Source organism: Pipistrellus hanaki (assembly GCF_964339955.1).
Source record: "Pipistrellus hanaki genome assembly, chromosome: 12".
In the NCBI taxonomy this organism is placed as follows: domain Eukaryota; kingdom Metazoa; phylum Chordata; class Mammalia; order Chiroptera; family Vespertilionidae; genus Pipistrellus; species Pipistrellus hanaki.
In genome coordinates, this window is record NC_140514.1 from 17,277,848 (window position 1) to 17,292,415 (window position 14,568).

General features: G+C 35.7%; 1 protein-coding gene across 7 annotated transcripts in view; it reads right to left on the reverse strand.

Annotated features, from left to right (window-relative positions):
- MAP4K3 (mitogen-activated protein kinase kinase kinase kinase 3) overlaps positions 1 to 14,568 on the reverse strand; it is a 106,669-nt gene that overhangs the window by 42,029 nt on the left and 50,072 nt on the right. For 4 of the 7 annotated variants that reach the window (XM_084901501.1, XM_084901499.1, XM_084901503.1 and 1 more), the window contains exons 7-15: positions 12,831 to 12,873; positions 12,379 to 12,451; positions 8,320 to 8,451; positions 8,062 to 8,124; positions 7,899 to 7,980; positions 7,686 to 7,796; positions 6,353 to 6,431; positions 4,458 to 4,516; positions 3,019 to 3,081 (exon numbers count right to left, since the gene is read on the reverse strand). In XM_084901501.1, coding sequence (XP_084757627.1) covers positions 3,019 to 3,081; positions 4,458 to 4,516; positions 6,353 to 6,431; positions 7,686 to 7,796; positions 7,899 to 7,980; positions 8,062 to 8,124; positions 8,320 to 8,451; positions 12,379 to 12,451; positions 12,831 to 12,873 — 705 coding nt within the window. The remainder of the gene's footprint in view (positions 1 to 3,018; positions 3,082 to 4,457; positions 4,517 to 6,352; positions 6,432 to 7,685; positions 7,797 to 7,898; positions 7,981 to 8,061; positions 8,125 to 8,319; positions 8,452 to 12,378; positions 12,452 to 12,830; positions 12,874 to 14,568) is intronic. The other 3 variants (XM_084901502.1, XM_084901505.1, XM_084901504.1) reach the window with 1 other exon arrangement.

Below are 14,568 nucleotides of genomic sequence, written 5' to 3' on the forward strand. Positions count from 1 at the left end.
CCCAATCTAGTTATATTCCTAGGAAAGCACAGATTTGACAGATATTTGTAATCCATGTTCACAGCAGTATTATTCACAGTAATCAAAGAATAAACAAAATGTGGTCTATATGTACAATAGAATATTATTCAGTCTTAAAAAAGGAAATTCTGACAAATGCTACAACATGGATGAATCTTGAAGACGTGATGACATTTTGCTAAGTAAAGGGAGCCAGTCACAAAGGGACAAATGTACTACGGTTCCAATTATATAAGGTAACTGGAGTTCAAAGAGACAGAAAATAGAACGATGGTAGCCTTGGCCGTGGGTAAGGGAGGATGCGAGTTCTTGTGTTAATGGGTAAGGAGTTGTAGTTTGGGAAGATGAAATGTTTTGGAGCCCAATAGTGGTCATGGTTGCAATATAGTACCTATATAGTGGCTTAGGTATGAATTACTGAGCCAGGCTGCTTAGGCCAAATCCCAGCTCTGCTATTATTTCGCTAAGTGGTAAGACCAATTTCATCTTCTTTGCATCTTAAATTCTTAAATTATATCATTTGTAAGATATAAGTTAATGTATTTAAAGTGTTTAGAATAATGTCTGGCATTAAAAACTTCTTAGCTAAGTGTTAGCTTTCATCATCATTAGAAATACATTTAAAGGTTGATTTTATAAATGTCAGAATCTGACAAATATTTCATTCACTCTCCTACTACAAGTTATCTGTCCCTAATGCCCTCCTCTGTCACAAGATCCCATCAACTATTCCCTCGCTCATAAGAAATTTCTGAACAGAGCCATGATAACTTACTCAAGTTACTGGGCTAGTTCAGCACAGGTACAGAAAATAATATTGAAATTCTAAGTATTGTGTTTCTCGTGCTACAATAGTCTTACCTGGAGAATATTAATCTGAACTTTGGGTTCTGTAATCTTTTATTTCCACAACAAGTTCTGTCTTTCCAGCCTACTTATGTCCAGTTCTAGAGAAATTTTCAATCCAGAAATCACTGATAATGTGACTTGTTAGATCGCATGATAATTAAGAATTCCTTCTCATTTGCTTCCTTGGACGGTTAATTCTCAATCCTCACACTTTCTGGCCTCTCTGGGCCATCTGATGCATCTTTCTTTCTTTTGTGACAGTGCATCTACTGACTCTTCTTGCTTTTCAACTGCATCTTCCCTACCTCCAATGCTGGTTCTACCTCTGACTGCAAAACACAGACATCCACCTACAGCGGTAAGCAGTTTTTACCCTTTTTCTTTAATCAGACCTAGCTGGGGGACACATGACATCTCATGGTTTCATCAACCATTTTCTCTTTGATTACTTCAGTCTCCCTCTTTTGAGCTAATCCCATAATTACAGCAGGAGTATGACCACTTCATAATTTCAGCTATCTGCCATCTCTCAAAACTGTGCCAATGACGGTCTCTACATTAATTCCCATGAATTATTACACAGGCGATATTTATATATCCACTTTCTTACTGAAGAACTTAGAATGGCTCCTACACAATACTGAAATCCATCTTAGTCCCTCCCAGAAGCCAAACAAACCACTTTAACCCCAAAGCTTTTCTTATTCTCTGATGTCTATGATACCAATGATATGTTAGCCTCTCCCTCATTGACAGTCACAAGTAGGTTTCTAAAATCTCTTTTATGTTCTACAAATATTAGAGGGCACAGATTTAAGAATTTATGTTAAGAATCATTTAAAGCAACCAGAATTGAAAAAGATATGTTACTGAAGCAGAGAGGAAGAAAAAAGATAAGGAAAATTTGACTGAAAAGGCAGAAAAGTGAAATCTAGAAGTATAAAGGCAACCTGGCCAGCTACAGAAGTAGAAAAGAACTATTTACTTAATAGCAACTATTAAAAGTATTATTTAATATTCACCAGGGCTAATGTCCCATTTTTTCTTCCCTAATGGTAAGATAGTCTTAACATTTATAAATTCAAGGGGGCTTTATAATCCAAATTGTGGCCTGAGAAAAAAGGATATTACATAATGCTACCTACCGAGCTGTAATTTCATCTAAGACTGTTTTCTTTGTTAATAAGGGGCAAGTTATTTCTTAAAATGATATACATACATAATATATGCAATATACAAATAATTGCATATATTATGAATGAATATGTACCCTATTTTCCGGCGTATAAGATGACTTTTGAAACAAAAAAAAGTCAACCGAAAATAGGGGGCAAAAGACCAAAATCGCACAAAAATTACCTGCAGATCTTGACGGCAAAGTAAGTCTTTTCTTTGAAGTGGGGGGTAGTCTTATACAGCGAATATAGGCCTAAACCTATGTTTTAACTGTAAAATTAGGGGGTTGTCTTATACGTCGAAAAATACAGTATATACAGGCAGTCCTCGGGTTACGTCGGACTCGACATACGTTGTTTCATGGTATGTCACTATCTCCCATTTATTTATTAAAAAAAAAAAAGTTCTGTCATTTTGACGTATGTATACATGTGCTTTATGTTTTTTATTATTTATTTACCACAAGTAAAGGTCAGGAATTGTTGTTTTTTAAATTTTTTTTTTTTTTTTTATTGTTTCACTTCATTGCTGCTGTGCTGTGTGTCTGCTCCACGTGTGACGCAGGTGCTTATGGAGGTGGGTTCTGACCTGCAGTGAAAAGCGCGTTCCATCCCGCCGTAGGAACGGATCACAGGTGTAACCTGAGCACCTACTGTATGTGGATGGGTCCTAGTTCATTAAAACTGGACATTTTTTACAGGGAAATGTAATTAACACTCATATTTGAGTCAGAGAATGAAATGTTTTTCATAAAAAAGAAAAATATTTTTATTTTTTATTGTAACATTATTTGAGTAAATGTATTTATTTAACTTGTTATGGAAAAAAATTGCTATAATCCTTAATATAGCAGGATCTTATAAAACAATGCATAAACTGGTTCATTAAAATCTGACAAAATGTTTGATAAAAAAAAAACAAACAATTCAGACTAAAGCAATGCTGACAAGAAAATCAGAAGATAAGAAATACCAGATTAGATCTTGCAGTGTAGTATATTTCTTCTGAACTGTCCAAAAAACCATCACTGTCGGGCTGTTTAGCAGAGACCAAGAAACCCAAGTTATTTACACTTACACTGAAAGCCACAAATTCACAAAGGGAAACTTTCTTAACTGAAGTAAGTCCTGCTAACATAATTTTGTTAAGGCAAATGCAAAATCAAATCATATTAAAAGGTTTCTAAAAAAGCAATGCTGCAACTAATTTGCTCTACAATGCAGTTCCTAAATTAGTGCAGAGCTTAAATACATGCAATGCCAACTTAAAGAGAGAAAGATTAAGTAAACTGCCTTAACAAAATACAATTAGCATTAATAAACATCATGACTACTTTTTCTTCTTAACCTTTTTCATCTTCTACATAAATGTCAGGCTGCAGTATTTAATATGGTCATTTTAAGAATTTTTCTTTAACATTCCTTTCTCCCATGCTGGTATACTGAATTAAAATAACTCCAGAAATTCAAGGTTAAATACTCCCTCTGTGTGCCGTTAGTCAAGTGGGTTAACTTAAATGTAAGAAGGAAGTTCCCACTTCAACCCTTAGTACTTATTTTTTTTAATTTTTTAATTAAATCATTATCTCTGTACATATACCATTGACACCCCCCCCAATTTATGCCCTCCCTCCCCAGAGTTTTGTCCTTAGTACTTATTAACAGTTTCTTTCTTCTCATTATTAAAAAGAAAGAAAAAAGTAACATAATCTGGAGCTCTGGTAAAGTAATTAGGATTAATTCTATTTATTTTTTAAGTCTCATGTTTTATTCTTCCACAGAATAGTAACATCTCAAATACTTGCAAAGCATTTTGCTTCTAAGATTACATCTAATCTATCATGTACCTGGAAAGGAGCATAAAACATTAACAAAAAGAATCATGAAAAGAAAGTTCATACAGTCAGCAAGCCTTAAATGAAGGACAAACTCGATCTACTCTGTATGCCTACTCTCTCCCGAGCTTTAGTGCTCCAAACAGATGCAACTCAACTCTAATGTTTAAAAAAACTGGCTCACACTCAAAAGACTGTCCAAACATTTAGTGAGAAGATGGGCTTTTATGGACCAAACATTTTAGTTTAATATTTATAGCATTTATGCTAATAAATACATACACAAAAGCTACTCAAAATGAGAAACAAAAATGAAAAAAATTAAAGAGCCAGCATTAAAAACACTGATTTAGAGACTGGTAAAACTCATTTTAAGTTTCTCCTAAGTAATTTTGAAAATATTCAATCTCAGCAACACAGATTTATTTATTCTGAATTTCAGAATGACTTACCTTTTTATTTCCCCAAATGCTTTAGAAAATATTAATAACTAGCTTTCTAAGTCAGTTCCAATATATTATAAAGACAAGTTAAAACATTTACTTTAATGTTAACATTCCAAAACTACACTACTTACAAGTTCATGATGTGGTTCTGTCTCTTTCCTTAGGGGTGGATCAAATTTTACTTGGCCAACTAAAAAAGAAAAAGAGTAAAGCCATGATCTGTTTCTTTATTCTTAATGATACACTAATTTTAAAAGTTACTCCATAAAGCAAAACACATTTAATTTTATTATCTACCATACTTTAATCACAATCCAAAAATTTAAATAAAGAATATATTAGCCAGAAAAAGTCCAAGAAAGTCTAAGCAGTTAAAGCTTACTCTGTTAATAGTAGGTCTTTTCCAAAAGGAGGGCAATATCAGAAAAACTGGGGTATAGGTCTCGAGTTTCAAACAGCATAGAGATGCCTCTGCAGTTAGGAACTGAGAACTCACTCACATAAATGAGTAAAAAATGATCCAGAAATAACTATACTTTGCAAAAAGGGCCTGAAAATGTAATTTTTAAATAGAATCAGGTAACAAGATAAAAAGTACTTTAAATTAGATTTTCAATAGTACTCAATACAATGTTTTCTAAATCAACTACAAAGACATCTCCAATCACCTTTTGTATTATAATTAAAGACATGACAAAGAAATCCTGCATTTAATTTTGTATATTAAAAAATAATGGGGAATAATCGTATACTAAAGTTGTCATTTCTAGACAAAATGCTTTGGGAGGCAATTAGAAAATTTAAATCATGTGGCTTCACAGGAGCTTTAGGGTAATTTTAAATGGTCACACACACTAATCATTGACAAAATGCCAAATCCCAGCCCTGGTTTTTTTCCACAATGCATCGTGCTTTCTTTCAAGAGTTTCCTCCTTCTCAGAGCATTTCCAGATAGCTCCAGCACAAACGTTGCCTGAGAACTTAATATACAGTGCGTGGCCCAGCCAAATTTCCTAAGCGAGGTTCACAAAGGACTTCCAGTTTGTAGGCCACACCAGTGTTCTGAGGTGGTTTCTGAAATGGAGTGTTTGTAAAAGCCCACTGGGCTGGAAGCTGAGATCTAGGACTTGCTGTTAACTTGGTGTATGACTCCGTCTCTGCATTTCTTTTTTGTTTTAAAAATGGTAATAGATCCTGCATCTACTTACCTCACTTAGTTTTTAAGATAAAGAGATGGATTCATCTTAATTAAAGGATAAAATGTATCATTGTTATTGTTACTAACCTAGCCAAAAAGTGGAAATAGTTTCTTAAAGGCAGTTTTCTGAAGTTACCACATTACTTGATTTCCCTAAGGTCATTCTGGAGTTCAGGTCCCTAAAGGATAATCTCAGCTCACAGAGAAGTGTTATCACAAGCCTGACTGCACTAAATTAGCATTCTAAGTCATAGGGAATTGATGCTTCCAAGAAGAAAAGAAAAAGTTCGGGCATAATTATTCCCGAGATTCCTGTGGGCAGTTTATAACTGCTAAGTTGATGGTACTGGGTCCCATGAGGCTGGTCTACCCCTGGGAGCCCATAACTTGGCTGTCCATGAGAATTACATGGAGAGCTATTTTAAAAGGTAGAATCTTGGGTTGACCCAAGACCTACTGAGTCAGGATCTGTGGAAAAGTGGGACTTCTGAATCCATTTTTATTTTTTATTATTATTACTTTTTAGAATATATTTTGGTTGATTTCTAAGTGGAGGGGAGAGAGATAAAGAAACATCAATGATGAGAATCATTGCTTGGCTGCCTCCTGTGTGCCCAAACAATAACAACACACCTCCCCTGGCGCTGCCAAAAATTCCTTAGAAACAAGGAGAATAAAATCCTCACTGCCTTAAAAAACTCTTACCTTTAAAAGGTTTAGTAAAAAAGAACTACTTGGAAGAAAATAAAGCAAAAGTATTGTAACAAAACCACAACTTGAGATTTTCTTTGATAATGTGAAACTGAACTGTGTAGAGTACATACTCACAGTTGATCTCCGAGCGAGTTTTTTCTTCTCTCACGTTTCTACTTGTTGAGGGAATTCTATGTGGCACGACAACAAGAGGCTAGGAAACAACAAAATCAATGACATGTGGCATTCAATATCAAGTCACAATCTGGCCCACAAAATTAATCAAATATAAAACAAACACTTCATTTTATGTAAAAGTGGGAATGAAATACAACCACTTTGTCAATATTAAAAAAGAAAAAGAAAAAAGGCAACCACAAAATGGGATTCTTTGGTCATCACTGGGATATAGTCTCAAGATTAGGAATATGTTTTATCTACAGTAGGTTCCCAGTAAATGTTCTCTGAGTTAAGTATAAATATTAAAAAGCCAACATTTCAATAATTCAATAGCTCTCCAAATGCTGCAGCTGGCTTTCCCTGCTGCAGAGAAAAACTGTAATTAAAAAAAAAATCTGCCTCAACTTCTATTTCAAAAAGGATAAGATAAATGAAATGAAATAATGCTAAAAGCATTAATGATTTATGGTCCTATTACTTAGTAAACACAATTTTCTCCCTTTATGTTTTTTCTGATAAGAGCAGTCCTCTATTTTCTTTCCTTTTTACTTTTAAAATCTTTCTATGTGATGCCGCTGTCAGAGAAATATTCTGGGGGATGGATGGGCTGAGGATGAGTTCTCCTGACTGTTAATTCACATCACTTCTTTTAAAGTCTGTCTGGTGGCCACTGAGTGAGGGACACTGCTATTGAGTTCACGCACAAACAGCAAAGTGTGAACTGTGTTGCCTCCTTGTCTCCCAGTGATAATACACTCGTGACATTTTTACAAAAATTGGTAACACAAAGCAGGAGTTGGCCAACAAAGATAAAAGTGCTGCACAGAAAAAGTGCTAATCTTGGGTGGCATTGGAAATGAAATTTGAATAAATGGAGTTATGAAAGAAAATAGCTGACTGTGAGAATGTTGACATAACCACTGTTCAAGAAACTGCAGACAGTAGAGCCACAGGAATTTAGTAAACTAAGTTCTTATTGACATGAATGAATCAAGTAGCTGTCCTAAGAAGGATGCAGATATCCCAGAAGAAGTGGAACCAGCCAAAACTTTATATCACAGAGATACTGAGATAGTTCATGCATCGAAAATGCAAAGGCTAAAAATGCTGGACCCATCCAACTTAGGAAGGAATGACATTCACCCAGGCACAGAAAAGATACTTGCTCTGTGTCATAAAGATACATGAAAAAGACCAGCACTGTGCAATCTACTCAAGATTACTGGATAATTAAACATGTCTATAGATATCTGTTGTCTATACTATAGTTAGTAAAAACAGTTCCTACCTCAGGATCATCATCATCAAAATCATGGTAAGTGGAATGATCAGGATTATTCACTTTATCCAATAGTTCGATTGCCAAAGACCGTGTCAAAGGTTGTGTGACAAACGGGTGCTATACAAATCAGGTAACACAGTACAGAACACTTATTAGAAACTTGACTGAATGACATTTTACTTTTTGAAAACAAGACGTAGTCTGGGGTAAAGGTAATACCTGTAATAACTTTTCAGCTGTTGGTCTTTTTTTGGGGTTTTTGGTAAGTGCCATTTTCACAAAATGATGAAAACTATTTGACCTAAGAAATTTTAAAATGAGTTTTAAATTTCAATTATTTTTTCCTCATGGCTATAAAAGTAAGTAACACAAAGATACTCACCACTTCAATTTATCCTTTAGTTTAGGAGGCTGAAAGTTGCTTTTTGTCATTAGAAATAATGCTCTGAAAAATCAACAACAAGCCATCACACAGCATTTTAAGATTTAATATTAATCTATAATGTAAATTCTATTACTCTTATTCACAAATAAGGTAAAGCAAGAATAAGCATATTATTTGTTCATGAAATAATAAACAATACTGGAGTGGAGAACCCCTCAATTAAAATATAGGATTCTTCAACTACGATGCACTGACCTCATTGGGTGTAAGTCAAACATGGGAGGCTGGAGCTCAGCAAGTTCGATGGCGGTGATCCCCACTGCCCAGAGGTCACACAGCTGATTGTAGCCCCCTTTCCTCTCAACGGCTGCGACTTCTGGAGCCATCCTGAAGAAAATATCCCAGAAAAGAAAACCTTTTGTTTACTGTCTTTTCCTTCATATTCCCACCAGAGGCACATGGAGCCATCATCGCTATCTTAGGTTGAGATATACATGCCTTGAAATCTGAAAAATAAGTATGCAGCATTTAAAAGGCCCATTTCTCCTCCGATCTCATTATCTCATAAGACCCTCCATCCCAAACTCCTACTGACAATTTGTTACTTTGTTATACTACTTCCTATTAAGGTTTGTAAAACTTTACAATTGTGACAGAACAACATATCCCAAATTTGTCCATACCCAAATCTCTCTTCTTCCGCACAGCAAAATTCCAGAGAAATAACATCTTGCAATATTCTACAATTTTTAGTTTTACCTCCTTACATACTTTATTGATGTCATTTAATCAATAAACGACAATCTGGCCTCTGATCGTTTTCACGTGACCAAAACTATTTACGGGAGCACCAAAAATCTTCGTTTAGCACTTAACGAAGTAATTCATATTTACTTAATTGTCATTTTCCCCCAGTTTTATTATAATGATGGGGAAGTTATAAAAGTTTCTAGTTTAAAAAATATATTTATCCACAGACTAGTTGTCTGAACTATTGTCTTTTGTTTCTTTTAATTTTCTTATAGTCTGATTCTAATTATATCTGTATAAATTTATATTTGACTAATTTAAATAATTACATTAACTTTCAAATATTAAAAATTTCAAACCCTAAACAACAGTTTTAAAAGTAACTGAGACAGACATCTCTACTCTGACATATCAAAATAGTGACTTAAATAAGTAGCCTTATATATGCACATTTGTCTTCCTGGTATTATTTCAGAAAGTTAAGTCAGTGAAGTTAGAAAAACAAAACAAAAAACAAAGAATCACCCACTTTCAAACACTTGTCTTAAAATCTTGTTAAAGTATCTCTATGAATATTCAAATTATTTTAAGAAAAGTGAACATTAAAGTATGTCAGTTATTACTTCATTGATGGCTACATTACAGCCAGCTGTTTCTTAGCCCCTAAGTCTCCCAGAAAGGCTGACAAATTAGGGTTATAAACTTATAAAAGTTGGGTTGAGGTTAGAAACATATGTATTAGAAAATGTGGAGTCTAAATAATGACGTTAGTCTCCCAGATTCCTCCTTTCACCTTCAGGGCTCAGCAGTTGCTCCTTCCCCACTCCAACTGCATAAAGACCAAGAGAAACGAGAGGGAGGCCTCAGACCCTAAGGCAGCAGAAGTCTGTGTCTAGAGCAGCGGTGGGGAATGTCCAGCTCCACGGGCGGTGTAACACCCGTAAAATCATTTGGTCTGGCCCTGCCATGGCATTAGGGGTGAGTTAATTAAATGTTTGACCAAACAGACCAGGCAAATTTTATTTTATTTTTATTTAAAAAAATATATTTTATTGATTTCTTACAGAGAGGAAGGGAGAGAGATAGAGAGCTAGAAAGGTCGATGAGAGAGAAACATCGACCAGCTGCCTCTTGCACACCCCCTACCGGGGATGTGCCTGCAACCAATGTACATGCCCCTGACAGGAATTGAACCCGGGACCTTTCAGTCTGCAGACTGACGCTCTACCACTGAGCCAAACCGGTTTCGGCCAGATCAGGCAAATTTTAAAGTTGGTAATTTCGGATAGCCTGTGAAGGATGTAATAGTATCCAATGGCCCCTGGCACAAAAAGGTTCCTCACCCTTGGTCTGTGCCTCCGCAAGCCCCTCCCAGTTTCCTGCACTTGCTCAGTTCTCAGTAAACACCAGGCTTTCATGGTGCCTCCATGCATACAGAGCTATGAATCAGTTTCTAGAGCCTTGCTCTTCAATGTGAATCAGAAGATAAGGATTATGAGATAAGGAAGCCTCCATCATGAAAGTATGAAACTACGAAGCTGAGAAAAATCTTAGAGAGAGTAGAATAAAAAATAGAAAATTTTAAAAAGTTAATGGATTAGTCTAAGTGTCCAAGATATAACCAATGAGATCCAGAAAGAGAGAGCAGGATCAAGTATAACAAAGAAATTGTCAAAGAAGTAATACAAGAATATTTGCCAGAACTGAAAGACATGAATCTCTTGATTAAAAAGTACAACAAATAATGCTGTACAACAACGTTGTCTCTTGAAATGCCAAGTACAACAAATAAAAGTAAAAATGACAGAAAACCTAAAGCTTTCTGTGATACATCATCATGGAATATCAAACCACTAGAAATGATTCTAGGGGGAGGGGTTACATTCAAAGACCATGCATCATCATGGCATCACACTTCCATCAGCATGAGAGAAAAGGAGCCTCTAGAGCAATATTTCAAAAATCTTAGTCTAAAATTCTAAATTCACCCAAATTGTAAGTCAGGTGTGAAACCAGACATGCAGTCTCAAAAATTTTACGCCTCAAATTTCTCGAGAAGTTTGTAAAACATGTGTGAGGGAGTGATTAATGAAAGAGGAAGATTTGGATTCCAGGAAATGAATTTCCAAGCTGATGATGAAAAATTCCCAGAGAGAGAAGCTATGCAAAAAGACCTAGAAAATGAGCAATTCAGATTGGAATAGGAGGGAAGAAGACTCAAAAAAAAAAAAAAAAAAAAAAAAATATATATATATATATATATATATATATATATATATATATATATATGTGAAAAAAACAAATTAAAACAAAGCAAAAACAAACAAAAAATCAGGACAAATAATTTGATAGGCTTTATGATGTGGAATATTGTACAGAGGCATGTTATATACTGCAAAATGTGAAAAGGTATAGTAGTCTCAGCCAGGGATTAAAAAAAATACCTAAGCAAATTAAAAATGAATAAATTGCTCAATATAGAAAAAACATTTCAAGGTAGCACATATAATAATATAACAATTGACTCAGTAAGTACACTGCAAGGATAAGGCTGGATGATGAATGAAGAGAGATAAAATCTTCTTATTGTAACAGAGTCTATAAACAATAACAGATAATACCAGGGATGGCAGAATACACAACTAGATAAGTTTTTATAAGCCCTTTAGGACTACTTAGCTTCTAAAATATACATCCACTTGATAAAAAGAAAAATTGATACAAAAGTTGGTATATGTCATCTTCTAAATCTGAAAATGAGTCACCCAGGTTAGTGCCATCCCACTGCTGGATGACTTACCAGGGCATTCGGGGAGTCCTGGCACTTAAGCTGGAGAAATGTTAAGAATTCTGAGGTGCTGTTACTTTACAGTAATGGTGTGAACAAGAAAGCTCTACACGTGTCTACCACCACTATATCCACAATGACTAAGAGCATATCTAGCACATAGTAAATGGTCGAAACAATTTATGGAATAAACTAAAAAAATTTTTTTTATAGAATGGTTAAAGAATACTAGCAGACAAATATGGCTAGAAAGAGGGATCTTTGAAGGCAACTGGAAGCATTTTTTTTTTTTTAATGAGGCAGAGAGATGCCACACTGTGGAACACTCTAAATGCCAAGAAATATGTATTAGATCTTGTGTGCAAGCAAGATATGTGAAAAAGTCTTGAGCAAAGGGATACTGTGAATAATATAATGTTGGAAGACTAGTCAAAGTATGGACTGGAAATGGGGCTGAAGAAAGACATATGAAAACATCTGTGAAAACACATGAAAGGTAGAAGCAAGGGTTGGGTTTTTCCAGGAGAGTTGGGAAAAGTTCCCCAAAAACATTAATCGTTAGTCTTTTTCACTTTAATGAAATTAACACGGTAGAATGTTCTTTGGCTGTGTAATCCAGCCACAAGCACCTATGCCTAAATTACTTAACTTGTTAGTGAACTTCTTAATGTTTTCATCCTAAATTGTCTTACTATTTTGCTAGTTTTTTAAATGCTGAATTTAATAATGAAAAGCACACACATAAAAAAATTAATTATCAATTAAAATACAATTACCAATATGGTGTACCAATGAAAGACTTCCGTTTGGCAATGGTAGCTGTTATCTGTGCAGATACTCCAAAATCAGCTATTAAAAAAATGAGAAACATTTAGAAAAGAAAACTGAAAGAAAGTAATATTTAAGGCAACATGAGAAGAATCTTTAATTATTATTTTCATTAAACTATCTTTAATTATTTCCATTAAACTAATTTTGCAGGAATAGGAGATATTCCCTAATACCACATTAAAAATTTTAACTTTAATGGGTGAGCATTAAAATATTACAAAGTAGTCAGCATATATCATAGCCACGCAGATTCCCATATATCCCCACATGAACCAAATGACAACAGATGTCAAGATCAAACAATCTTTATGAGAGAGGGCAGAGATCATCTGAACAGGAGAATAGAAATTTACTAGTTTTGGAATAAATTTACATGACAAAATTTTAATTTACTCACCTAATTTCACATGACCATTATCCGTTAACAGAATGTTAGCTCCCTTCAAAGTGAGAACATTGTAGTTAAAGTAGGAAACATTTTATCAGACAGCACATATAATAACTGTATTTATTAAAATAATCACAAGTGGCAGCCTTAGAGCTGGAAATATTTAACATGTAGTGTACGACCAATTAAATGTTAAATTATTATATTCACAGAAAAGTTTACTATTTACTTTTTAAGCAATTTGCCTATGCTTATAAAATGTTCTGCCTTGCAAAAGCTGCTATTAACGTAATATGAATGTAACTATGAAAGTGATGTATTAGTTTTCATCTAAATGCTATTTTCTTACTGATCAAACACTGTCATGGTACTTAAATGTCACCTTATCCTGGCAATTTCAATTCTTTGTATTATATTTTGGACTTGATTGCTATATCCTGTTAAAAAAATAAAAACAAATCTCCAATCCATCAGTTGAACCAGTGCTGAGGTATAAGACTGAATCTTGTTGCTTGGTATGTGAGGCCGTCTATCCTTCATATGTCTGTCCGTCCAGAGTGTAGGACCGTTCAGGCTACAATTAGCCACCGGCCCACAGAATTAAAATGTCACCTATCTCCGTGATTGTGAGATAACAGAAAAAAAAAAAAAAAAAAAATATATATATATATATAAATATAAAAATATAAAATATATATATGTAGGTCTGCGCCTCCAGTTCTTGGACAAAGCTCCAGAAACTCTTACAATTGCACTAAGAGCACTAGGAGCATCTTCTGTTCCAATATCTGGTCTTTTGCCCCAGTTCTTGACACAGCACACCTGAAACTTTGCATGATTTCCTGGGAGACAGGCGTGTCCTGTCTAAGGAAGCAACTCTAGGTGAACTCCTGGACGGTTCCTGGGTGAGGGCTGGGTCTTCCTGGGAAGACCACGCCGTGCTTGCAAGCCTGGGATTTTCAGTCTCACCCCCTGCCCCCTGAAGAAGGGAGCGGTGCTAAACACGGAGTGAGTGATCGGTCACACCTGTGTGAGGAAGCCTCCGGAAGATCCCAGGAGTACCGTTTGGGGGGCTCCTGAGCTGGGGAACACTAGTAGGTGCTGAGACAGTGGTGTGCCCTGGGAAGCGCGTGGAAGCTCTGTGCCTCTTCCCAGACCCTGCCCTATGCATCCCCTCCATGAAGATATTTATCAGGATCCTTTTTGTTGTTAATTCTCACCCGAGGACATTTTTTCAATTGATTTTTTTTTTTTTGAGAGAGAGAGAGAGAGAGAGTGTATGTGGTGGGGAGAGAGAGACAGAAACATCAATGTGAGACACATCAATTGCTTGCTTCCTGCATGTGTCCCAACTGGGGCCGGGGATCTAACCTGTAACCCAAGTGCATGCACTTGACTGGGAACCGAACCCGTGACCGACACTGAGCAACACTGGCCAGGGCTATCGTAGCCTTTAATAAACTGGTAAACATTAGTTATTTCTCTGAGTTCTGTGAGCTGTTTTAGCAAATTAACAGAACCCAAGGATGGGGTCTTTGGAATCTCTGATCCGTAGCTGGTTGGTCGGAAGCACAGATAACCTGAGCTTGGGACCAGCATCTGAAGTGTGTGTCGGGAAGGGGCGGGGCGGGAGGCTCAAAGGTTTGAGGGGAAGTTGTGTGGGACCGAGCCCTTTAATCTGTGGGATCTAACTCAATCCAAACTGAGTTAGATTGTAGGGCGTCCAGCTGGTGTCACAGAGAATTGC